Source organism: Dendronephthya gigantea, unplaced genomic scaffold, assembly GCF_004324835.1.
Source record: "Dendronephthya gigantea isolate DGI-Jeju-01 unplaced genomic scaffold, DenGig_1.0 000064F, whole genome shotgun sequence".
Classification (NCBI taxonomy): Eukaryota; Metazoa; Cnidaria; class Anthozoa; order Malacalcyonacea; family Nephtheidae; genus Dendronephthya; species Dendronephthya gigantea.
The window spans coordinates 532,810-557,991 of NW_021163074.1; the positions used below are offsets into that span (position 1 = coordinate 532,810).

The 25,182-nt window shown below is 36.9% G+C and overlaps 3 protein-coding genes across 3 annotated transcripts; all 3 read left to right on the forward strand.

The window, feature by feature from the left end:
- Positions 1–2,518: 2,518 nt before the first annotated feature.
- On the forward strand, positions 2,519–4,756 carry LOC114530622. The gene is made up of 3 exons (XM_028552215.1): positions 2,519–3,416; positions 3,743–3,786; positions 3,886–4,756. Exons 1-3 carry the CDS (start codon positions 2,674–2,676, stop codon positions 4,419–4,421), a joined length of 1,323 nt encoding a protein of 440 aa, XP_028408016.1. The 5' UTR covers positions 2,519–2,673; the 3' UTR covers positions 4,422–4,756.
- An 8,673-nt stretch (positions 4,757–13,429) lies between these two features.
- Positions 13,430–16,739, forward strand: LOC114530542. Its single transcript, XM_028552110.1, has 4 exons — positions 13,430–13,794; positions 13,978–14,018; positions 14,238–14,767; positions 15,796–16,739. The coding sequence occupies exons 1-4, from the start codon at positions 13,430–13,432 to the stop codon at positions 15,940–15,942; spliced, it is 1,083 nt and encodes a 360-aa protein (XP_028407911.1). The 3' UTR covers positions 15,943–16,739.
- A 276-nt stretch (positions 16,740–17,015) lies between these two features.
- LOC114530606 lies at positions 17,016–24,536 on the forward strand. Its single transcript, XM_028552196.1, has 8 exons — positions 17,016–17,519; positions 19,584–19,840; positions 20,144–20,255; positions 20,349–20,446; positions 21,937–22,118; positions 23,206–23,273; positions 23,477–23,592; positions 23,714–24,536. Exons 1-8 carry the CDS (start codon positions 17,246–17,248, stop codon positions 23,861–23,863), a joined length of 1,257 nt encoding a protein of 418 aa, XP_028407997.1. The 5' UTR covers positions 17,016–17,245; the 3' UTR covers positions 23,864–24,536.
- Positions 24,537–25,182: the final 646 nt, after the last annotated feature.

Genomic DNA, 25,182 nt, shown 5'->3' on the forward strand with positions numbered 1-25,182 from the left:
TGAATATCGTTACTAATTGAAAAATACCTCATAGTTAAAAATAACGAACGTTTATGGATTTGAACTAAATTAGTATACACTTCCCTACATATCACTCTCTGTAACGGTTAAGCAACGGTCACCCTTGTAGTTGGTCTTTTGCATAAAGCAATCACGCACGGCGCATCTGGGATTGTTAGGATCGATGGACAAAAGTATGTAAACAGGCGTCAAATATATGATAATTATAATACATAAACTTTGGAGTTTGACAAATGGCCAAAATCTTACTGAAAACTTGAAATGTCAATTTCATTTTTGCGCCGCGCATGCGGAAATATGACGAATGATCAAGATTTACAAAATTGAAGAGAAAATTCTGGCACGAAAGCTCTGGCTCTTGTGTTTGTTGTCGCTTCAATATTAGGTAGGCAGACTGCATGGGCATCGTATTTCCGGGGACGGCAAACTTAAAGTCAAAATTTCATCTCACAACTTTCGCTGAATTTCCGTGCTTCGTATAGATAGACACTATAGTAACTCTTTTTCTTGTGTCAACAAAAATATCGCTTTTTATTCTTTATATCGCTTTTTATTCTCCCTAATTCTCCCTAAAGTTACAGTCTCGTATGGCAGGTTCTGGTTACGACTTACGAGATAGCTGAAATCATGACTCCTTGCAGGTACTTTGGTATATTGGATTAGGGTTAAAGTTCCGCCATATCTCGCCTTGAAAAACAATGGGGTCGTTTCACCAAGAAAAGTGAAAATTATAGCTTACATGCCAAACTACTTGAAACTATGAACCAGTTCCAAAAAAAATCAAAACGCTTTCAATATTCACAAACGTAGTGAAATATCGAACCTTCAACTAATCTGATTCTATTTAGTTTATTGGCACATGGTTTCATAATGGTATCAACCTAACATTCAAACAAGGGAAACTGTGCGAGACTTAATCCGATGATTGGGTTTGATTTTACGAATAAATCAAGTGCCTGCTCGATGAAATTCTTCATCTTTGTCACAACTCACTGACAACCATTGGACAATCATATGTTATTGGAATAGAAACCAAATAGTTGTAAACAATAAATTGCAAATATCCTATACCATGAATGGCATTAACACTGCAAGAATCAGTATCATATGCCGCAATATAAAAGCTAGACTGGTTCATAAGCTATTTCCGAGTGATTCCTGCTATTCGACAGAATGAGTTTGAAATACCAAGTGTTGTTAACGTTGGTTATTTGTTTGTTTTCCAAAGTGTTTGACACCGATTGTGTTGTGGTTTCCGTCAGTCGAGACATTACAGATAGCTTCCGCATTGGGAAACATGGATGTACGAGAAATGCAAGTATCTGTCCAACTTGTTCAAAATGTCAACCAGATGGTTCGTGTTTGTGCCCTGCATCAAACCCCTCGAGAAATACCTTTCGAAGTCCTATTATAACAGCAAGAGATAGCAAAACAATTTACTTAGACACGTATGGTTGTAATCATAATACACTGATGAGTAAGTATAGTATAATGTTTTATGTCAATTTCTTTTTGCCTTATAGCCTTGAGATGTATTGTTTTGTGTTGCGTTGTATTATATGGATAATGAAGTTTTAGTTGAAAACTAAATAACCTACTTGTATTATACTTACATTCGTGATACGTTGACATAACGAAGAATGTCGGTAAAATTTATGTTCAAAATTTCCAAAGGGCTTTCAATAGTACGGTTAATTTTTGAAACTTAAACGTGTCTGCAATCTTAGCTTGTAAACGTTTCAATTTCATACGACAAAATAGATATACAGCCAAGTCAAGCAGTACGTAGTTAAGTGTAAGACCATATACACTTCAAACGACCACATATATACAGCTCGTAACGCCTGGTGATGCTTATATGTTACAGTCGATCCCTGCAAATTCAGTCCTTTTCAAGCGGTACCCTACAGTCAAAATTACCCGAGAAATAAATTCTCTTATAACGGAGAAAGTGGCGATACAGTAAACAATTGTTCTCTGAGACAAACGTTGATAAAGTTTCCAGACAAGACTGAAGATATGGAAGTAAAATGGTTGGATGAATCATATGTTGATTTGAAAATTTCTAACAACCGTATATACTTTAAGGTACTTATACAGTATATGAAGACATTTTTGTTTCGTTATTTCACTTTAGTTTTAACTATTCTTTTATGTTTAGTGGAAAATATCTGTGGAAAGATTTCAAGGCACCATAATTACGCTTAAGCTCAATTGTACTGTCAATTCAATACCCATAACGGAATGTTTGCGTGCAAAGATTATCGGGAATTGGTCAGAAAGTACGTATGGTGATTCAACGATTTTGATTAATGAACTTATTAAACATGCAACCATGCACACACGTTGATTCAAACTGCATTACAACCGAAACATCCCATGAATCCAATACCTTGTATACGGTTTATATAATGTCGACAAAACATTTGTTTTCGAAAAGGAAACCAATTATCAATTTTGATTTTGTAAATTTTTATGATATCTAATATAGATTCAACGTTTCTGATTAATGAACCAATTAAACCTACCACACCAGACGCTGATTCAAAAATTACCACTAAAACAACACACGAATCACAAGTTCGTTCCAGTTTTTCGGCTCTGTCGCTAAGCACTGACAGCGATTCCAGGGAAATCGCCACTGTATATGATATGAGTTCTGTCAACGAACCCTCAACTAAATCAACCAGAATTGATGTCATGTCAAAAACAACCACCAAAATATCACAGAACAGTTACGATACGAGTTCCATCAAAGACTCTTCAACTAAACCGAATCGTCCAACAACGCTTAATTCCCGGCCGAACACTAACAAGAAAACGTCGCAGAAAACATTTCGTCCAAGTCCCACTGGACAGTTGCCAGGGAGTGATCATGATTCCAGGAAAGTCACTACTGTGTATGATATGAGTTCTGTCAACGAACCCTCAACTAAATCAACCACATTGCACATCATGTCGAAAACAGCCATCAAAACATCACCGACCAGTTTACGACACGAGTCTTCAACAGTTCAACTGGCTTCAACTAAACCAAGTCATCCAACAACGCTTCATTCCTTGCCGAAAACTAACAAGAAAATGCCACAGAAAACAGTTCGTCCAGGTTCCACTGGACAGTTGCCAGGGAGTGATCATGATTCCATGAAAACAACTACATTTTCTTTAGCAACTAAATCAACTCGCTCAACAACATCTGATGTCAGGTCAAAAAATAACAGGAAAACATCACAGAAAACATTACTTCGTTCCAGTCCTACAGTACAGATGCCGAGCATTGATAGTGATTCAAATGAAACAACTATTGCTTTATGTATAGTGCTTCCAATAATACTTGGTTTACTTTTTATTTTGCTTGTTGGGTTGTTCTGTAGACGGCGGAAAAGAAATCATAGGTGAGATCTCTAAAATATTGACTATACTAGGTTATTTCCAAAACTTAATTCACTTCTATGGCTGTTACTGCTTGGCCCTTGGTACGAAGTTGTTAGCTAGGTGGTCTGAAAGTGCTGAAAAGAAACTAAGAGCAACTGTGCCAGTATAGTTTTGCATCATATAATAATTTGGATCTGTAATTTTAATTTAACCATGTGAATATTGGAGTTTAGTTCTTGCTTCTACTAAACACAAGTAAAAACTAAAGATTAAACCTGCATTCATTAATTAACCAAGCATTGAGGTAAAACATTAATTGCTTATTAATCCTTTATACGTTCTATAGGAAACTGAAAATATCGAGTCATGAAAATCGCGGGAAAAAGACGGGTATGTACAAGCATTCTAATTTAAGATGCATGTAGAAACATTATTCAATAAATATTTGATGTCATTAAAAATCAATAACGCCATGCATATTTCATTTAGACCCTAGATTTGAAACACCTGATGTTAATGTTAATATGAAAGAAATCAATGGTGATCATTCCCGTCCAGTCGACCAAGATATAGCGGATACAACTCAAACTCTTGTTCGTCACTCAAACCAGGACGATCAGTGCGTGATTGTTGAAGCCAATCCTATTTATGATGCCTCTCATGTCGAACTGATCAATCAAACCCCTGATTTTAAGAAAAAAGAAATCGCTGGCGACAATTTTCATTCAGACCCAGATTGCGAAAGCCCTGATGGCAAAAGTTGGGCAGACGACGAAGATATTTTGGACACAACTGAAACATTATCTAGTGACTTCAACCCAGATGACCAAAGCGTGGTTGTGATGTCTAATCCTATTTACGAGGCGCCTGAGGTTAATGCACCAGTGGAGGAGAAGAAAGACGATAGTTTATCTTCTTATCAGCTTCAACCAGAATGGAAGACCTCTGAACTGAAATATAAAGAAATCGATGACGCTAACTTTCATCCGAATTCTGAAAATACAGAACACGAATCTGCTGATTGAACCCTTCAGTAGCAGCTACATGGAATTAACTGTTGATATGACTGAAAATTTCTGTAGTCTACGAATATTTGATAAACTCTTAAACAAAAAGGCCGTTTTAACATAGGGAGAACTATGGTAAATTGGGAAGAGGAAAAACTAATAATGCTACTTTTTCGCTCACTGCAGAGAAAAGTGACAGACGATTAAGCCATCATATATATTATATAGAAAATTCATAAAAAATATAAGTAAATTTGGAAATTAATATTGAAAGACATTAATAATTCATTCTGACGAGTTCATTTATCTTATTGTGCCGGTTTACAACAACAGAATTTACACGTACAGTTGCTATATATTAAGTTAAACATGGACTGGTTATAATTGTTGTTAGCTCTATATAGGAAGCGCTATAATTATATTGTCACCACAAAACAACTAAACAAAAGTAGAAATATGGTCTTCTATAAAAAAGACGCGATCTTTTAACTACATGTTAGAGACCCTTCGATCTTTAGTATGATTACGTCGATCGGTTACCGAGCAAAAATAATAAAACACTGGATAAAAACTCGTAATCAGGTCAAGTGCGCGTGTTATTTTGATAGATTTTTCGCGTCCAGATGGCTTCAGCAACATTATTTTACTATCAATTCACATAATATAAAATTCTTCTGAATTTGGCAATTAATTTTTTCTTAGTTTGAATTAAGCATTAGGCGGTGGACACGCGGGAATATTGCGAGAGTTAAGAAGCCTAAAGGAATTCGAAAGTATTTACAAATGCAAATTTTGCCGAACAAAAAAATATTTCACCACCATTAAAGGCAAAGGTAATAAAATGCTTTGTTATAACATAATGTTCGCTTTAATGCACGCCGTATACAGTTCATCACGAAGAAATTCCGTCATTTTTCAAAATAGTCGCTAAAAGTTCGTCAATATGCTTTCGAAATACAAAGTTCTCCTGTGTATAGCGATTTGTTTGTCATACGAAGTGGTTATGACCTGTTGTGAAGTGGTTTGGGTCAATCGCAATATTACAGACAGCTTCCGTGTTGGTGAAATTGGTTGTAAGAATAATGCAAGTGTTTGTAATAACGCGATGTGTCAAGACGATGGTTCGTGTTTGTGCAACGGCGGTGAACCCAACTTTAGAAACCCTTCTTTCCGCATACAAAGTAACTTTATTGTATTTAACGACACGTATGGGTGTTTAGATTCAAATCTCCTTCGATTTCAATATGGTAAGAAAATAGTTTAATAGTTAACAAGTACCCTATATATAGAACGAATCCGACAAGAACGAACGAGTTACAACAAGGCTAAATGGTATACTTTATAGGCGTTGAAATTTTAGTTCATTCGTTCTCTATTAGCTATAACACAAACTATTTAATTTATAACATTATATATGCCTCATTCGTTTGTTATCAGAAACACATTAGTTAATAGCCGCATTATTACAAGGGGCTGTCATTCTCCACTGTCGCGTTTTTGCACAAAATAATTTAAATCATATTTATTAAATTAAGGATTGAAAAAATGCATAGAGTTGGATTCTGTTGATAATTCAGCGTGTTTTTTTCTGGCACAAAATTAATTATATACCGGCAACAACTTAGAAGCTGCATGGTTTTAAGCTTTTATGTGCTTGTCGTACGTGCAAAAAACGCGACAGTGCATGAAAAACAGCCTATAGGCATAGCCTTGTTTAGGTCGAATAAAGTTAAATGATTTTAAAGATGAACATTCCAGTAAGGTATTAGTTGTTTCAGGGGTGGATCCAGCACTAGTGTACTAATTTGAATAACATAAGAAACTGACTGCTAAAAATAACCACTTTGTTTTGTAATGCAAATTAGTGCCGCACTAGTGCTGAACCACCCATGAGGCGGAGTTGTTTGTTGTTTCAAATAATTCAAAGCCCCAGCGCTTAGCCAATCACACCACATACGCTCGATTTTAGGTTTGGCTTTGGCACAAGCCACGGATAGAATTTGTATACCATCTATTTAGGTAGTCAAATTTTCACAATCTTAAGCCCCGTTTACAGTGAATAGATGGCATAGCACGGCACAGCACATGCGGCTAAAATTGGTACCCCGTACCCGTGCCTATTTGATAGGCCGACACGGTAGAAATAGGCACTGAGCAGGAGCAAAACCATGTACAAGTCAGAGTAAACAGGGCTTTGGTTTTACCTGTATCAAACGTAAAATTGAACATTATGTCGATACGGATGAAATTTTAACACAAGAGGGTCATATACCGCACCCCTCCAATTGCATATAGAGAAGTCGGTAGCATATGATCCGGTTCGTTTGTATACGATTAATATTATGCACCCGTTGTGAAGGATCGTGAACTCGCCAACCATAAAGTGATGTACACATATATCTCTCTATAGTATTGTTTATTAATTTTATTGAATTTTGCCTCAACAAGACGACAACAGCAGTTGGATATACGAAAACACCGCTAAAGCCGAATTGTATCTAGATGTAACATTTAGCGTCCGTTGCAGGACCTGTCCTCTACTGTAATTTTGGCCCTTTCAAAGTTATACCATACAATCACGAAGATCCAGCCGAACAATTTAAATATAATGAAGGCAAAACCTCACTGGAGAATTGTACATTCATCAAAACACTGATAAAGTTTCCAGACAACGCTACTGAAATGGAACTGCCATGGCTGAATGAATCTTACGTCAATTTGACACTCATAAACACAAAGTTGCATCTCAAGGTAAATTCGGATGGTCTCGTCAGTGCTTGCCCTCTTTCATCAGGCACATTGATTCAGCTCAATTTGCTTTCTTGTCTAGTGGAAAAGATCAGTTCAAGTTTTGCAAGGCACAATAATCACATTCATACTTCAATGTTTTCCTCTCGTACAACCCAATCTTAAATGGGAGTGTCTACGAGCGAAGGTTCTTGGAAAATGGCAAGCAGGTGATTTGGTAAATCAAAATTTGTAATTTGCCAATGAATTTGACAATTGCATTGGCAACTCAAACACTTTAAACAACTGCATCTTGTCATATTGCTATATACGCACAGCTGTTGTTGAGCTGCATATGCATGTTGACCAGGCTCAATGTTTTCCCGAAATATAGTGAAATGGAGCGTCTTCGAACAAAGGTTCTTGGAACATGGCAAGCAGGTTGTTTGTTAAATTTAGGACTTCCGTACCACGCGAATGGTGCAATTTCTTCACTAACTTGCAGCGTTTAATTTAATAGCTAAAATCGCACCTCAAATCATTTTCAAATACCAAATATACATTAGTATGGGCATAATCCACAGCAGATGCATACGCGCGTCGAAAAAGCATGGCATATATTATTCCTGTTTAGATCTAGACCAAACGTCGACAACCCGACCTTCTTCAACAACTGGATCAAGCATTCAAGCAGTGCCAAAACCAAATACCAACCAACTAACAAGCATTACAAAATCTGTGACTAATTCCAGTCCTTCAAGAGAGTACGCGTGCCCTTCGGGCAGTAGTGGCGATCCCAATCTGAAAATCGTCGTAATAGCTATAGTGGTGCCTATTGTACAGTTAATAGTCTTCGTTGTGGTTGTTTGGTTGTTGTGTAGGCGCATTGGAAGAACTGGGTAAGCTTTTTAAGACAGTGAAAATAAAATTGAAGCAATTTATTTCGAAATGTATCAAGATTCTGCATGTGCCTTTTATGGTTTACTAAGTTGTGAGCCTCTTAATTAGGTACAATATGATGCACGTGCACCAGTATCATCACGTTTTCCTTTTTCAATTTTACCAAAGGCAAAGAGATTCAAATCATGAAAGTTCAGAGAAAAAAAACGGTATGAAAAATTATTAGTTAAATCAGACTAGAAAGTCTTATATAATAAGTTCTTTGAAAAAGTAATAATTACTGAAAACTGTAATATATACTATTTTTATCAGCTTCTTAGCAGCAATTTTTCGTTGGCTATATATAACCATAAACGTATCTTAGTTTGAAACAAAGTTAGAGTATACATATCTGTAATATCTTCATTCTCCAACAAGCTGCGTATATAGACCACAAATTCTTCAGTTGCATGTTTCGTGAACGATTTAAGAACGCAATGGCACGCATGCATTCTTCGCTATATCAGGACGGGTTTAGCTGATTACTTTGGAAAACTTCATATTCGTAGCAAGTGATTTAAATTGTATACGTCAAAGAAACTGGATGGTCCAGAATCTGGTCTCCTTCAACAAACTGTGCAGTTATTTTTCTAAATCACTCATCTTACATAAAAACCACAATTACCTCCAATTTGCATCACAATCTTAAGCCCCGTGCAGACGGGCAAGTTTTCCTTGACAAGTTTTATTTGCCAAGTTTTAACTTTTATTTGCTCGTGTGTACGCGAAAAAATTGACAAGTTTTCCTTGACAAGGACGCTTGTTCAAAAGCTAGTCATGCCAGCTTTTCAACAAGGAAAAATGCTCGCGTGCATGTACGGCCTTCAAGGAAAACCTGACAAGGAATTGCGCAGTGGGGAACAGCGCGAATCTTCGAGCCAACCGAGCGGGTGTTTGACGTTTTCAATTTCCGTTTATTATGAGATTCGGTCGTATACTCACTCTATCATGGCTGATATATTATCGTAAAATATACTCATGCATATTATCGTAAAACTTGTCAAGAAAAATTTGTCAAATTTTTCGCGTACACACGAGCAAATAAATATTTTATAGATCAAGATAACTGTGAAGAGTTGTCAAACTATCAGTCTCTTCAAAGGAATCACTTAAAAGACCTAAGCGAAGAACACACATATCAAAGTCTTACAACTTTACAGAAAGGAAAATGAACATGGCCGCCTGATGAAGTTGCAACAAACATCCAAAGGACATATCAACGTTGAAATCGACAATTGTTCACAACATACACGGCAACAAAAAATGATCAGGTAATCAGGTTGTCGCATCAGGAGTGAAAAATGTTGGTGCTGCGCCCTATGAACAGTATATTATGAACAATTGCCGGTATTAAATAAACCTTGTTGAAACATCAATTTTTATAATAGACTCTAGAGACGAATGTGGACGAATAGTATAAGACAAAACAGTATCGCGCGTTTAGAAAGTGGGACCGGAATGAATGTGCATGACCCTTGGGGGAAATCTAAATTCAAAAAGGCTGCAATAATGTAATTCTTGTTGAGAAATGATCCGGTTTGTCTTACCGGCCATAAAGTCTCTTAAGCCTCTTACATGCAGACGAGCAAGTTTTCTATGCCAAGTTTTCTATGTTTTTATGTGACAAGTTTTAATTGTTCGTCTGTACGCCCAACGTTGACAATTTTTTCTATGACAAGTAGGCTTGTTCAAAATCAAGTATACTTGTCATAGAAAAATTGTCAAAGAACAAATTTTGCTCGTCTGTATGAGTCAACAAAGAAAACTTGTCACATAATGTGAGCACTTGTATGCGGTTGGCCAGCGGACTATAGTATTTTGCAATGGTGCGCTCACGTTGTCCGCTGTACGATTACATCGCTGGCTGCAAACTAAATTGTCAAAGTAAACTTGTTGGCACTTTCACACGAGCAAATAAAACTTGTCACACGTGCAATTGCCAATTAAAACTTGTCTTGAAAAAACTTATCATGGAAAACTTACTCGTCTGAATAAGAGGCTTAAAAGTGATTAAAAATTTTTTAACTACGCACGCAAACCAGAAATAAATATGTATAGTCGATATAATCTAGACTATATACTCCCAGTTTGATTCTCAGAGAACAAACTCAATGTAAATAAATTACTACTGAAGTTTATATTCAATGATCTATTCAAAGAGTGGTACTGTTGTATAAAAATCATAGCTATGTGTTTTAGTGGGCTTGGCCCTCTCACCGATCGCGACTTTCACATTTACTGACGCTCGTGTGCTATAAATTCCGACAAGAAAAGGTCGGGTTAAACCGACCACCTTGCTAAAACTGGAGTGCAGCACCACTACAACCCTTCTGGGGCTGGTTCTTCGAAAGGCGTTTAGCTTAAACGGTGGATAAGTTCAAAATGGAAAACAAAATTATCGATTTATTGAACAACTGAGCTGAAATATTTCGATGTGAATAGTTTAATTGTCAATGAAAGTACATATTAAATGCATAAGATGCAGGTTCAGTCATTCACAAGATGTATGAGAGTGTTTTTAAACTTTGGCTTATCCGCCGTTTAAGCTAAACACCTTGCGAACAACCGGCCCCTGAACGCTACACCTCTGTAGAACACTGGTCTCTGTTAAATATATAATATTTCCATTTATTAAAGAATGTATAGAAAATATTGGTTGTTCATATATGCGTGCTATGAACCTACTTTGTAATGGACGATAAAAACGACGTTATAGTAAAAACGAATTGGAAATGGACCAAACTTAACCACAATTTTAGTCCATATACATACAGAGAACATCAGACTTCAAGACAGGATGTTATATTTCAACAAAATCAAAGTAGCAATGCGAATGCTTCTTCAAATATTTAGTAGGAATGCTCAAATGCATGTCTTTATAGTTATGTGTATAGGCATCAAGTCAAGCCGTTTTCTTCTGATAGACAGTTCATAAACTGGTCTGTTTGGACATTCTCATACTTGATTAAGGTACGGTCTGGTGATCACAAATCCTAATATCACGCTGTTTTTCTGCAGTTAAAGCCTGATGGAATTCGAAAGTGTTTACAAATGCAAATTTTGCCCAACAAAAATATTTTACCACGATTATAAGGCAAAGGTAATAAAATTCTTTGTTAACACAATGTTGCTTTAATATACATAGAGTTCATCACGAAGAAATTCCGTCATTTTTCGAAATAGTCGCTAAAATTTCGTCAATATGCTTTCGAAATACAAAGTTCTCCTGTATATAGCGATTTGTTTGTCATACGAAGTGGTTATGACCTATTGTGAAGTGGTTTGGGTCAATCGCAATATTACAGACAGCTTCCGTGTTGGTGAAATTGGTTGTAAGAATAATGCAAGTGTTTGTAATAACGCAATGTGTCAAGGTGATGGTTCGTGTTCGTGCCATAGCGGTGAACCCAACTTTAGAAACCCTTCTTTCCGCGAACAAGGTGGCCTTATTGTATTTAACGACACGTATGAGTGTTTAGATTCAAATCTCGTTCGATTTCAATCAGGTAGGTAAATATTTTAATAGTTAACAAGTACCTACCCTCTATATATATAGAACGAATCCGACAAGAACGAACGAGTTACAACAAGGCTAAATGGTCACATTATAAATTATAGGCGTTGGGATTGTTTATTCGTTCTCTATTAGCTATAACACAAACTCTATAATTCATAATATTATTTGCCGTCATTCGTTTGTTATCAGTAATTCATTGTTAGCCGGATTATTCCATAGGCATAGCTTTAATGTTTGGGTCGCAAAAAGATACATAATTTTCAAGATGATTTCCATATACACCACGCACGATTTTAGGTTTGGTATACGGATAAAATTTGGACCATCTATTTAGGTAATCAAATTTCCACAATTTTTAAGCCTCATTTACACTAGAGTGAATATTTTGGCACGGCACGGCTAGAATTGATAACCCCGCGGTCCCAATTATAAAGGTTGGGCGCAGTAAAGAAAAGGGCACAGGTTAAACCGGCCCCTATATACCATGTGCAAGGGAGATAGAGTAAATAAATGTAAAATTGAACATAAATGGCCGGTAAATTGGTACGGATGAAATTTAAACACGAGAGAGTCGTATATACTGCAGCCTTCCAATGGCATAGCGGAGTCGGTAGCATTATATATAAAATTATATGATCTGTCTCGTTTGTACGATTAATATTATACACTTGTCGTAAAGGATCGCAAACTCGACGACCATAAAGTGATCTACACATATATCTTTCTATAGTATAGTTTATTTATTAAATTTTGCCTCAACAGGAGTTGGGTATACGAAAACACCGCTAAAACCGAATTGTATCTAGATGTATATAACTGTAACATTTTGCGTCCGTTGCAGGACGTGTCCGCTACTGTTATTTTGGCCCTTTCAAAGTTATACCATACAATCACGAAGATCCACCCGAACAATTTAAATATAATGAAGGCAAAACCTCACTTGAGAATTGTACATTCATCAAAACACTGATAAAGTTTCCAGACGACGCTACTGAAATGGAGCTGCCATGGCTGAATGAATCTTACGTCAATTTGACACTCATAAACACAAAGTTGCATCTCAAGGTAAATTCGGATGGTCTCGTCAGTGCTTACCCTCTTTCATCAGGCACATTGATTCAGCTCAATTTGCTTTCTTGTCTAGTGGAAAAGATCAGTTCAAGTTTTGCAAGGCACAATAATCACATTCATACTTCAATGTTTCCCTTTCGTAAAACATCATAAATGGGAGTGTCTACGAGCAAAGGTTCTTGGAAAATGGCCAGCAGGTTGTTTGTTAAATCTAAATTAGTAATTTAGTAATTTGTAGAATTTGTAATTTGTAATTCATTGGCACCTCAAAAACTTTAAACAACTGCATCTTGTTATATTGCTATATGTACGCATAGCTTAATGTGTTGGCCGCATGTTGACCAGGTTCAGATTGCAATTGTTGTTTCAGTAATAGCTGAACCTTATTCCAACAATATTCAGTTAAAAAATAATAACATTCAGTTGCTTATTGATAGCTAATCCAGTTTGTCGTTGTACTGCTTGTGATTGCGTGGCATAGTACAGTCCAGGCATAAAACTCGCCGTTTTTCAAATTACAACCTGGGGGGGGGGCAGATAAAAAGCAATGCATGGCACGACTACAACTACCAAGAGTTAAAATTCTTGTTTAAAGTTCAACATAACAACATGCACTTAATTAAGTGAATAGATTAAAGTTTTTGAAAACCTTTCTTCTGACTCGCGCGTTCTCTAAACCTTGTCGACTCGTAATTTTCGTTCTGCCTTTTTCCTGCCCCCCCCCCCTAGTGACAGTAACTTTTTGATTTGCCTTTGACTCATGCTCATATCGATGTCAATTGAACACTATATATACTATTTTTGTGTAGACATAAATTCGACTTCCCCATCAACGATACCAACTGACAACCAAAGAATTGCAACATCAAGTGCCACCATCCCACCATCCCAGGGGGAAACAGGCAACAAACAGAGCAGTGTGGACAGTGACAGCGATCCTGATCTGAAAAGAGTTGCAACATCAAGTGCCACCATCCCACCATCGCTGGGGAAAACAGGCAACAAACAGAACAGTGTGGACAGTGATAGCGATCCTGATCTGAAAATTATTTTAATAGCCACAGTTGTACCCATCGTATTTTTGGTAATCTTGATTGTGGTTGTTTGTTTCTTGTGTAAGCATAAGAAAGTAACAAGGTAAGCCTCAATAAGAAACTGCGCATATTATTGAGAAAGTGGAAAAACATGAAAGCATTTAAGCAAAAAATTGAGGTTTTCCCAGGATTATATTTATTCGTTTCCATGTTCCAGTTGGGGTCATACTGAAGAAAACATTGCTCAATTTTAACTATGGAATCAATCATTTTTATTTTTGCTAAGGAAAAGAAATATTAGCAAAAAAGGTTCAGCAGAAAATAGAGGTATGTGACCTTTTTACAGACTGGGTGTATAGCAGTACACATGCAATAGATACTCTGGTCTCTGGAGTCAAGAATCGCAAATCTCCACCCATAATTTAATCTTGAATTACACTCACCACGCCCTTCTAAGGGCGAGGATAGTATATTTCAGGGAAATTTTGCTCACTAACCGTATTCCAGCAAACGAGGCTGCATTCTATGGCTTGATTATTATTTCAGATTCCTGGAGCCCAAAGCAGTTCAGACATACAGACAGTTGTTTGCGAGGAGCAGACGCTTATGTTAACCTACCAGAAATGGACACAGCACAAACATTTGGTGCTGAAACGAATCCAGGCTACAGAATCTCAGACGACCAACGTGTCACTCCACAAGAGAAACCTGTTTATGCAACGCCCGACACGTGCAGAAAAAGAGATAACAAGGGCGAGAATCTGCATAAGGAACCCGTTGAAGTAAAAAAGAAGCAAACCAAAGATTCCAGTTTTCATGAAGTGCCTGGTTACGAAACTCCCGATCTCGAAAGAAAGGAAACAAAACGCGCATATTCCCATGAAGTGTCTGGTTATGAAACTCCTGATATAGAAAGACGAGCAAACAACGATGGTACTGAAGACTCTGCTTATGCAACGCCTGATCGTGATACGGGAAAAGAAGAGCATGTTGATTCTGGTTTATCGACGGCTGATATTAAAAGGGTTGAAGTCAACGGAGATTTGTATGCTCTTCCGGATAAAAAGACCAGAAAGGTAGAAATTTTACGAACTTAGGAAGTATATATATATATATATATATATATATATATATATATATATATATATATATATATATATATATATATATATATATATATGGAGTAAAACGTTTTCGTACATATATTCTTATACACACCCCAATTAAGATTCTACCTACGGCCCTGATCAGTGCATGCTTACTATCAATAACATTTAACATTTTTTCTTGCAAAGTAGTACAATATTAATGTTCAATTTTGATATTATAAGTTTCAAAATCATGTTCTTTGTTCTATATTTCTGAATTTAATTATTGTCATCCCTTGGGACATTACTTCGGACAAATGTAGAGGAGAGGATAATCAGGAAGAGAATTATCCTATTGAACTAAACTAACTTAACTACTGACCAGGTCCGAGTGCATGAAAAATTTTGACTCCTTTGGAAATGTGTTATCCAATGCAAAGGTCCAGTGAATGCCTCATTAAAGTGATGAATTGCCACCTAGGCTAGTAAGGCTACGTTCGCTAAAACCTGCAGGCCCGGGCTTTGAGAGGCCTAGCTGCCTGGGGATTAATAGTTTTTCGTGTTGTTTTTTTTCTAAATTAGGGATTGAAATCATAACAGAAGGGGTTGGTACATTATAGCACATTCAGTTTCATAGAAACTAGCCGATTTTGCTTCCACCTAAAATAAATTTACTGATATAGTACTCGTGGGAATATCGATCGCGACACCTAAGACTGAAGCACGCAATTTTTTTCAGCCTTCAGGCTCTGGCCTTAACTTGTAATCCGTCACTGTACCTCATTTAATTTGAACATTCTCCTTTATGCAAATACAAATATGACAGGCGATAAATTGCATCAGCGATCAGCGATTACATTGCAAGCGATGAAGCGACAGTCACATCGGATACTGCATGATACCCTTCATTCGTGACATTTCATTTTCATGATCTGCATGGTAAAATGGTCCACTTTTGAAGAGATTCAAATAGGCTGAACCAGTGAGATTATTTGTATTTGTATTTCAATTACTAGATCAACGGGTTAAGTTACATGGATCCTTCATATTTGGCTTCTGGGAGTCAGGAAAAACCCGCCGAAAGCGATGATCAGGTTGGCCAACCCACTGAATACGCGGACATCGTGGGTGTTGTGAAGGAAAAGAAAAAAAAGAAAAAGTAGAAGCATTAATGAAATGCACAGGAGAAATTCAGCATTTGTACAAATCCCATCCTCTCCTTCCCATAACCAGTTACACTTACGCAGGCGTGTAGTAGGCGTGTATAGTATCTATACTTAAATTTTTAGAGGTGATTATGAATCATGAATGTTCTTAAAACTCATGCATCATAGTCGAACATCAGTGAACAAAAACCACTCGATTTCATCATTTTTTTATATTTACCTATACTATGATAATCATAATTCCTTTTCATTCTTCAATTAGTTTAAAGCAATCATAACCATGTAGGGACAGCGGAGCAATGGCCAAAAATGCAATATCATTCGTCAGTTCAGGAAAATTATTAAACAAAAAAGTTATTGGGAGACCAAGGCCTCGATCCTCCGCTCCGCCGTTCCTGGAAGCTTTTTACGTATACAGTTATAAAAAATCTTCTAATTGTAATGAACAAATGAGTGGAAACAGCCATGCTTGTAGGCTAGGGTGTAAATATATATATATAATCCTTATACGTCCAGCCGTCTTTCCGCCATGTCACAACAATGAGAGAAATCTCTCATTGTTGTGCGAAAAAAATTCCAGCGCAAGCAATTAATATATAGCACGAAAATACAAAATTTGAACAAAATTCAGATAAATTATATCACCTTGAACCAAGTAATCAAACACTAAATATTCAATATTAAAGAACTCGTTCAATACTCCGCAACTACCTAAAAGGTTTTTGGCTAAACTGGTGCATGAGAAGCAATTCTTGATCCAGCGTGGTGGAACATGCATGTATAGTTAAGAAAAAAGCAGGAGGAAATAAGTAAATGACTGAAAAAATTTCTTTTGTAGCAAAGTTACTATCTGGAAGGACCGATAATACTTATCTTACCAACTTTAATACTCCCTTACTACGCGACTCTGCATGAATTTGTTAATGAACGTCTTTTTTAGTTTTTAACTCCGCTGACCCACTGCGTTCTGAATTCCTTCGTGTTCATGTCACTTCCGGTAAAACGCGGTTGTATTGCCGTTTGCCTTTGTTATTGTTCGGCTGTTAATAACCATTTCCTAAGCACGCAAGCCCTTCCGATTTCAAGAGCCTAATTCCATACTGTAAGCCAAAGGCGCAAAACATATCGGAAAGGAATGTATAAGCTAGCTTTTCGGTTTATGTAAATGTTTTCTTGTCTGGCCGTCGCATCGTATTTGACTTCGGAAAGAGTTGTCAAAAAAACCTACAAGAGATTCGTTTAGCGAACAGCAAGGGGATAACTCACTATCAGATTAAATATTCAATTATTCCATTGAAAAATGACTTCAAAGCATGTTCTGTTTGTGCTTCTTGGCTTATTGTCTCAAGTGCTACGGATTTCGTCTTATTTTGATGGTCCAGTCGGCGATTCGGATGTGTTCGAGAACCCAACTTGCCAACGAGAGGTATTAGCGAGAAATGCGTGCGAATGTAAGAAGTTCAATGCGGAGTGCGTCAGTTCTGGTTGCCAAATATGCAAATGTAGAAAAAAGACGAGGATCTATCGTTCCGATGTACGCAAGTGTTTGTCCGACATTGAAGCGCGGGATCCATGTAAGTATGGTATAAATGTATACATGCACAGTTGGTAAACGTTTGCTTGCAATTAGTGACCGTATGGTGCTGCGGGTTAAACTTGCGCATCTCTATTTATACCACGTTTATGGAACTAGATATCCCATGTTGCCGTTATTGTTAAACAGACATTTCAACAGCGCTTGTTTGTCGAGCAAATTTTGGTTTAATGACCCGACGCAGCATTCAAAAACAAATCTTATACGAAATTTTCACAACGTGTTCCACTTATGAATAAAAGATTCTTTGACATAACGATTTTAAGTTTATATGTTGATTATATCAGGTGAATATACTTCGTTTGAATGGCAATGGGTTACAAAGTTGGGACAGTTATTATTGTTATAAAATAAACTGTTGCTTTTTGACATAAAATATAATTTTTTTCATTTTTTCCTTATGTTTAAAGCCTATTAATGCACATAAGGCAAACGTCAAGTGGTGTAGGTATCAACTATATTGTAATACGACTGTTTTGAAACATGATAACTTCTTTGCAATGTTCTAACTGATAGAAGAAATCCTGATCATGTGCAAAGCGAGAGTGGGTAACTTTTTGTAGCTTACTCATCCCTCCCTCTATTCATCACCTATCTTGTTATCACAGACAAGCAAAGTGATCGATTGCACTATATATGGTCCGAAATTTTACAAATTTAAAGTTGTCTGAAGACTTGATTATTCGGTATACTGTAAGTGATGTTTGCGTGAACACAATATGGCAATATGTTTAGGTGATAATCACGAAAAATACAATGTCACGGAGCCTGACGCACAAGATTATAAATACATAGTTACAAGGCTATATACTTAGTATTTCTAAGTTCTTACTGCCTTAAAATAATACTTTCATTAATTCATTTGACGGGAAGAAGAGCAAGTTTCAATTCAGGTATTATAAGTCTGAGACAAAAGCTTAACACCTAATTTAAGTAATCGTCTTATGGAATGGGCGACGCTAGTTATAATACCGCAACTGTCTGTGCACTTTCTTTTCCGAACGTCGCAAACTGACAGATGAATGTCATGCTACATTCGGTTGCCAAATGAAATGCAGAAATCATTTATTATCAAAATGTCAAAGAAGCTAATTGCTTGTTAATCTGTTTAACACACTGCCAATCCTGTGCGCGCGATATTCCTGAGTTGAATAAGTATAAAACTAGCTTTCGCTTAGCATTTCGTGCAACAGACCGTATTTAATCAAACGAATTTTTCGTGCATGTTTCACTGAGCTCAATTGTTTAGTGAAAGGCTGCATTGCTATTGCTGTAGATTTCATTTCAATACCTAATCCTTGACCTCGCATTGTTTTATGGGCAAGGTGTGACTCGCCTACGCATTTGGAGGAGCATGCAATGCCATGTCAAGACACCTGACGATGACGACACTTGTGGTGAAAAGTATCAGTTTTAGCAAACAATATTTTGCCACAAACCACAAAATAAGATTTCTTAGGTCGCGAGTTGACACAAAAAACTTGGTGCTGGATAACTGCGTTGCCTCTGTTATGTAAGGCGCGCAAGTGACTCAAGTGAACATATTGATTTAGTTAGGGCTTCAGTGTTATTGATATAAATAGAACTTGCTAAAGGCAATCCATTGACCCCCTAGATTCAAAGACAAATGATGGTGCAATTATTACCAAACGGATAACAAAATAAACAAAATTGGAAATATTCCCTCCGGCATTTATATCCGCATGTGATGCAAGTTCTAACTGCAACTAATGGAAAATGATTTATTTAACTGTGCGCGCCTGAAATTGTAGTTATTTTAGTGCCTTGCGTCAAATGCGTAAAATAACGCCAATAATTTTCACCTATATCTAAATAGAGACTGTGGAGTGGTCAACGAATTTTTTACTAAGCAAAAGTGCGCTTTCACTTTTGCTCTTCTGACTGCCAAAGTCCAAAAATGATGTACGTCATATTATGTATTTTCTCACTCTGACGATGAGCATCGCATGATGGTGCCACTTTCTGTGAAACTAGTCGAGGTATTTAAACGTGGTATTTAAATATACATATCATTTCTTTTTAGGGTGCCGTTATCAATTTGTCAATACTCGAGCTGACATTATTCCAACTATAAATCTGTCAAAGAAATGCCCAAACAACAAGTGTTCCAAGCCAATCAACGCACCTTTTGACAAAACGAAGCTTTCGTGTCAATTTAGTTGGGTAAATTATCTCGAGAATGGAACGTGGCATGAAAAATCCATCATAAAATTTCAAAATACATTTCACCTGCAAGGTTCGGACTATTTTTCAGATGATGGATACATGTACAGCCTAGAGGTAGGCGTAATGATTTGGTGAATTATTCCCTGAGGTTGATTGGGCACCAACAATGATGCTTTGCGTTCAGAAATCGTTAGAACAGTCATTAGAATTGAGATTTGGAGGTTTTAAGAGGCATGCAGGCATTTTCCCCGTGTGTGAAAACGTTTCTCAGATGGTGTTTTCTTCTCATACAGCCATATATAATGCATCACCGCAATACATTCGGATAAAATGTTACTGCTGGCATTTTTTTCATTAGGAATTGTCAACTTTTGCTTCGATTACTAATTTGCTGATGTATTCATCTTTTACTTGCAGTGGAAGGGCTCAAGTCAATCGCACATTCGGAAACAACTGTTTCAAGTTTCATTGGAATGTCTGGATCGCGACAACATGAAAGAAACGTATTGTTTGATGTTCCGTGTCAGAGGTGCGGTAATTCCTTTTCAAGCATTAACCATTAGCTTTAATCGTTTATTTATACCCAACCTGTAGCTAAATTTAGGGACTCGTATATTTTCAGGTAAAAATAATCCTATATTGTACTCGGGAGCTGAAATACGTCAGAAAACGACACACCCACAAACTAGCAGGACACACACAAAATCTGACTTTAGAAAGGTATGTTTGCATTCATTTGGTGGTGACCATAATTTGCTGTTACATTACAAAATCCTTTCCAAAAATATTTCTGCCAACTAATCCTGTCTTCGCTGACGACTTAATGACAACATAGTTGAGAAAAAAGGTTTTATCCACGTTCATCTTTTTCACTTGTTCCAACTACTAAACTTACGTTCGGACGTACAGGGTGCATATAAGAAACTTAAAAAGCGCAACTTGATATTCCAAACTTCATATAGTTCTTAAGAACAATAGATTTCAGGTCACTGAGGCCGGCTGTTCGAAAGACGTTTAAACCAAATTATCTTTTTATTGATAGATAGATGGTGTTTATTCCACTCTCTTGCAGAAAATACTTAATTAACAAGTGGTAAAATATTGGCCAAATAAGCTGAAATATTTCGATGTAAATAGCTTAATTTTCAATGAAAGTACATATTTAATGCATAAAATGCAGGTTTAGGCATTCACAAGATATATGAGAGTATTCTTAAACTTTGGCTTATCCCCCATTTAAGCTAAACGCCTTTCGAACAACCGGCCCCTGGTCAATGTAGATTTGACTGAGGTCTCTTAAATCTCCTTTGTTTCCGACTTTATTTAGGCAATTATGCCGCTTAGCCGCTAGAATACGATTATAAGCCTCGATTCCACGCAGAGACCAAACGTCTTTTGAATTGAAATTTGAATCAAAAGTTAAAGAGACTTAAACAGATTTTATTTACAATACGTATGTTTACTAAGTGTTCACTGTTTGAGAACAAAAAAATCCTTTGTACCATCAGTCGGTTGTGCCATCTTCTTTCTATCGTGAACGAGCCAATTCTGAATTTTTTTCTCCATCATAATTTTTTGACTGTGCGCAGATTTTCTTACGTTCTCAAAGGATATAAATTAGAAAATCGCCGTTTTCAATACGCATTTCTTAACCTATCTTTAATCGCATGTAAGCTGTCAAAATTCGAGACGCCAGTGCATCGCACTTGTTTTAGCTATTCAAATTTCAACAATACAGGGTGCCCCCAAAAAACCAGAACCATTGAAATCACCATAACAATACAGGGTGTTCGAAAGAAACCCAAAATTATTGAAATCACCTATTGTTAAAATCTGAATGACTTGTTTACGAATAAATAGGTGACGGCTATAATATTGTCTGCGTTTTTTGGGGACACTCTGTTTGTTCCTGGCATACAATTAGAGGTTCATTAATCTTTGAGAACAAAGTGGATTACTTTGGGAATTTCGAGATTGCGCTTTTTATACACCCTGTATAATGAAGGATTCATCCATTGGTGAAGAATGGATTGAATTTCATCATTCTATCATCACGTGACCATTGAATTATCTCCATATATTTGAATGCTATTGTCTTTCAACATGAAGGCAATTTCCAGTGAGTTTTCACAGCAGAGTTGTCCATCCTTCTTTCCAGCCTAAACATTAACGAATTTGTTCATTTCTTTTTTCTCTTTCCATTCTTATAGGTTGTACAAACAAACGAGCCAACGCGATTTCAGGATATTCGCAGACGAGAGGACGCAAAGAAAGAAAAAATAGTTTTAGTAAATGATAACTTTACAGTCATATTAGCAGCAATTGCAGGCGCTCTCGGAACAGCTCTTATCATTGTACCAATTGCAATGTTTTGTCGCAGGACGTCAAGAAGGTGAGTAATCAGAAACCGTTGCCTCGTGGATGGACTCAAGCTATGGTGGGGAAACATTTAGAGCAGTTGCGCGAACGAGTATAACAGTTTAATACACTCGAGCAGGACAATATTGAAGTGAATGCATTTGTTAAATTGTTCTTATAGGTTTTCAAAAACCTTTATTCGTCTGAGAAATCAGATACAATTATATGATATGATTTAAGACCTTTATATGCTGAATACAACTCAGCTTTGAAATTTTTGTCTTAATCTGTAATGCACTGAAGCAAAGATACGAAGGTTTATATTGATTTCGCAATCCAAAAGGCTCTCATGCACGCGTAAAAAAGGGGACGACGACGCTGCATAATCGGTGTGGTCCAACTCGATTTCTATAGTTCTGATCACAGTCAAAGGTCTAATTTCCGCAGACCACAGTTAATAGAATATACATGGTTTAGAGACTACAGGGTGTCTCAAAAAAACGCAACCACTTAAATATGCAAGAATATTAATATTGTTCGAGTTTGCACCATAGTTCAGCTAAAATGATTTTAGCATTTTAAATGAAGGATTAAGACTGAATGACTATTGCGCTTTAGAGCTGTATTAATGTTCTGCATATTTACGTGGTTGCGTTTTTTTTAGTCACCCTGTACATCAAAGTACAATAGAACTCATTAACTATGTTGGGGAACATTTATGCAAAAAATTGTGCCTTATTTGTCTCGTGTCTATTGTATTTTGAACAAATAAACCAATAGTAAGGTCGAATTAATATGTTGTTCAAGTCACAGTTGAGGAGCTAAGCCAAGCCATTGCTATTGGTTAGTTGGGCAAAAATACAGTAGACATGTGACGGATAGAGAACCATTTTTGCAAAAACCTGGACAATAACATAGATAATGATTTGTATTGTTCTTCTATCTAGTCTCCAAACCATGCATATTCTAATAACTGTGCGCAAACCAATGCGTGCCAGGCAGAAAGTGCATGGTCATCTATGGTCGTTTCCCACTATTTAACACTAAGACTCCCAGATGTTACTTCGCATGAATATGTCATGTGACAACACAATCACAACTTGTTCAAAATCTCACTATAGGCATGGGTCAATGGCAATTCGATCGCATTCGGCTAACAGGGAAGAGCCAAGTTCTAGCTTTGCTGAAGGTAAGAAATCCTTATTGGTGGTGATACAAACTCGAACTCAGTATCTTACCTTAAGCCTGCGTTCGAAGTTTGTGATAAGATTATTAACTGTATACATTGTGAATGCATTCGTGTGGGCCACCCTTCTAACCATATATCTATGCGGGGAGTAAAATTATCATATGAGAAGTGTTTTGATTGAAAGTGATTTATATTTTTGTTAGAAATCGATATTGAACCAAAAACGTCTGAAGAAACACTGAGCTCGTACACTAGTTTAACACCAAACCGGGATCCACCATCAATCTATCAGCCTTTGAGAAGATTAAATGCTGATGAGGTAGGCCTTGGAACCTTTTCACCGCATGCATCAATTCAATTGTACTGCAAAATACTGCACGTTCCTGCACAAGATCATTGTATTTATCTAAAGAGAATTTACCGTCATGTTCATCTTCCAGCCTCCAGATGAAGAACCAATCTATATTTCCGTTTCTGGAGATGACGAAGAAGAACCCGTCAAAGTTCCTCCAATCTACCACGTCCTAGAAGATTTAAGACAAAAGGATGAAAGTGGGCAAGAAACCAGCCAAACTGATGGCCAATCCTAAGGGGGTACTGATTGTATTTAGAGGATAATTAGTCATTAGTTGGAATCACCCTTGAATTCCCCCTTGGAATCACTCGTGAGTAACCTTAATTGTCACAAGATGCCACATGTACAGTAAAGCGAGGATTCATGTTCGAAATAGATTGTAGGACTTACTATAACGTCGCAAGTATCGAGCTGTTCATGCCGAATATTATCAGCAAATCTTTAATATAAGGAGAAAGTGCGATTTATTTTATATTGCATATCTAGAACGGTTGAGACTGTTGACGGTCGAGACAGTTCTAGCTCTTGATTTGCGAGTAGAGCTCTGATTATGTGGCGATCGATGCAAGTAAAGACAGTAGAGCTCTGATTATGTGGCGATCGGCAACAACAGTGATAAGTATATATCCGGCTTAGGGCTTAACTAAACGAAAAGTATAGATTAAGTTAATTCAATCCATACTACACAAATTGAACAATGTCATGGTTGAAAAAAGAAGATGTTGCCTGCTTCTACTAGCAGGACTTGTGGAAGTAATTTGACTGAGTAACGATATGACACATCGTTTAGCCTTTTAGTTAGTTGCCAGAAGTTGGCACCTACTCAACGCTTTTTGGCTGTAGCTTTATTTCTCACACTTAAAGTAAAGCAAGTGGTGAAAAATTTGGAAAAAATGTATATAATTCAATAAACGTAAATATCATATAAACGTTTGAACGGGTATGCCTTTTGAATCGTCTGGCTAACAACTTTGCCAGAAATTCATTCATGGTCAGGGCGTTTGTTTGTACACAGACCTCAATAATACATTTATTATATGCAAATGTAATAATGGCGAATACTGATTGGCTGCTAATCGGTCGGACAGAAGGCGTAATGACAGGTCATTATAATCAAAATGACTGCTCTGAATTGAAGTTGGAAAATTACCTTAAATAACTCTAATTCATTATTTCTTACGACGTGTTTCCTACGCCCGTGATTTCTGTCACAGTGAAGTTTGATTCATCTTTTGTAAGAATTAATCCAGTATTGTGTCCATTTAAGGCCATTCCTCCTCCAGGTTTAGGCAGCATTAACAAATATACTTCCCCAAATATTGCATTTCCTTGTCCCTCGCACAAAATCTCATTTGATACTTACAAACGTTGTGCTACCGTATTGGTGATATAGCGCATTATTTTGTATTCATTGAATGTTAATGATGAGAATGATGAACAAGAAGACCGAAGAAAAGACATTCGCATAGGAAATCTATGACCCTGAAAACGTTGCTCAGTCATCTCACGTGATATCACGTTTACCCAACCCTAACCCAATCTCATCGTTTATAT

Excerpts from the sequence above, each read along its gene's own strand:
- LOC114530622 (XM_028552215.1), top strand. The coding sequence starts at position 2,674 with ATGAGTTCTGTCAACGAACCCTCAACTAAATCAACCAGAATTGATGTC. Across the intron at positions 3,417-3,742 it reads CGGCGGAAAAGAAATCATAG|GAAACTGAAAATATCGAGTC; the intron begins GTGAGATCTCTA and ends TACGTTCTATAG. Across the intron at positions 3,787-3,885 it reads AAATCGCGGGAAAAAGACGG|ACCCTAGATTTGAAACACCT; the intron begins GTATGTACAAGC and ends TATTTCATTTAG.
- LOC114530542 (XM_028552110.1), top strand. The coding sequence starts at position 13,430 with ATGTCAATTGAACACTATATATACTATTTTTGTGTAGACATAAATTCG. Across the intron at positions 13,795-13,977 it reads AAGCATAAGAAAGTAACAAG|GAAAAGAAATATTAGCAAAA; the intron begins GTAAGCCTCAAT and ends ATTTTTGCTAAG. Across the intron at positions 14,768-15,795 it reads CGGATAAAAAGACCAGAAAG|ATCAACGGGTTAAGTTACAT; the intron begins GTAGAAATTTTA and ends TTCAATTACTAG.
- LOC114530606 (XM_028552196.1), top strand. The coding sequence starts at position 17,246 with ATGACTTCAAAGCATGTTCTGTTTGTGCTTCTTGGCTTATTGTCTCAA. Across the intron at positions 22,119-23,205 it reads TGTCGCAGGACGTCAAGAAG|GCATGGGTCAATGGCAATTC; the intron begins GTGAGTAATCAG and ends ATCTCACTATAG. Across the intron at positions 23,274-23,476 it reads AAGTTCTAGCTTTGCTGAAG|AAATCGATATTGAACCAAAA; the intron begins GTAAGAAATCCT and ends TATTTTTGTTAG.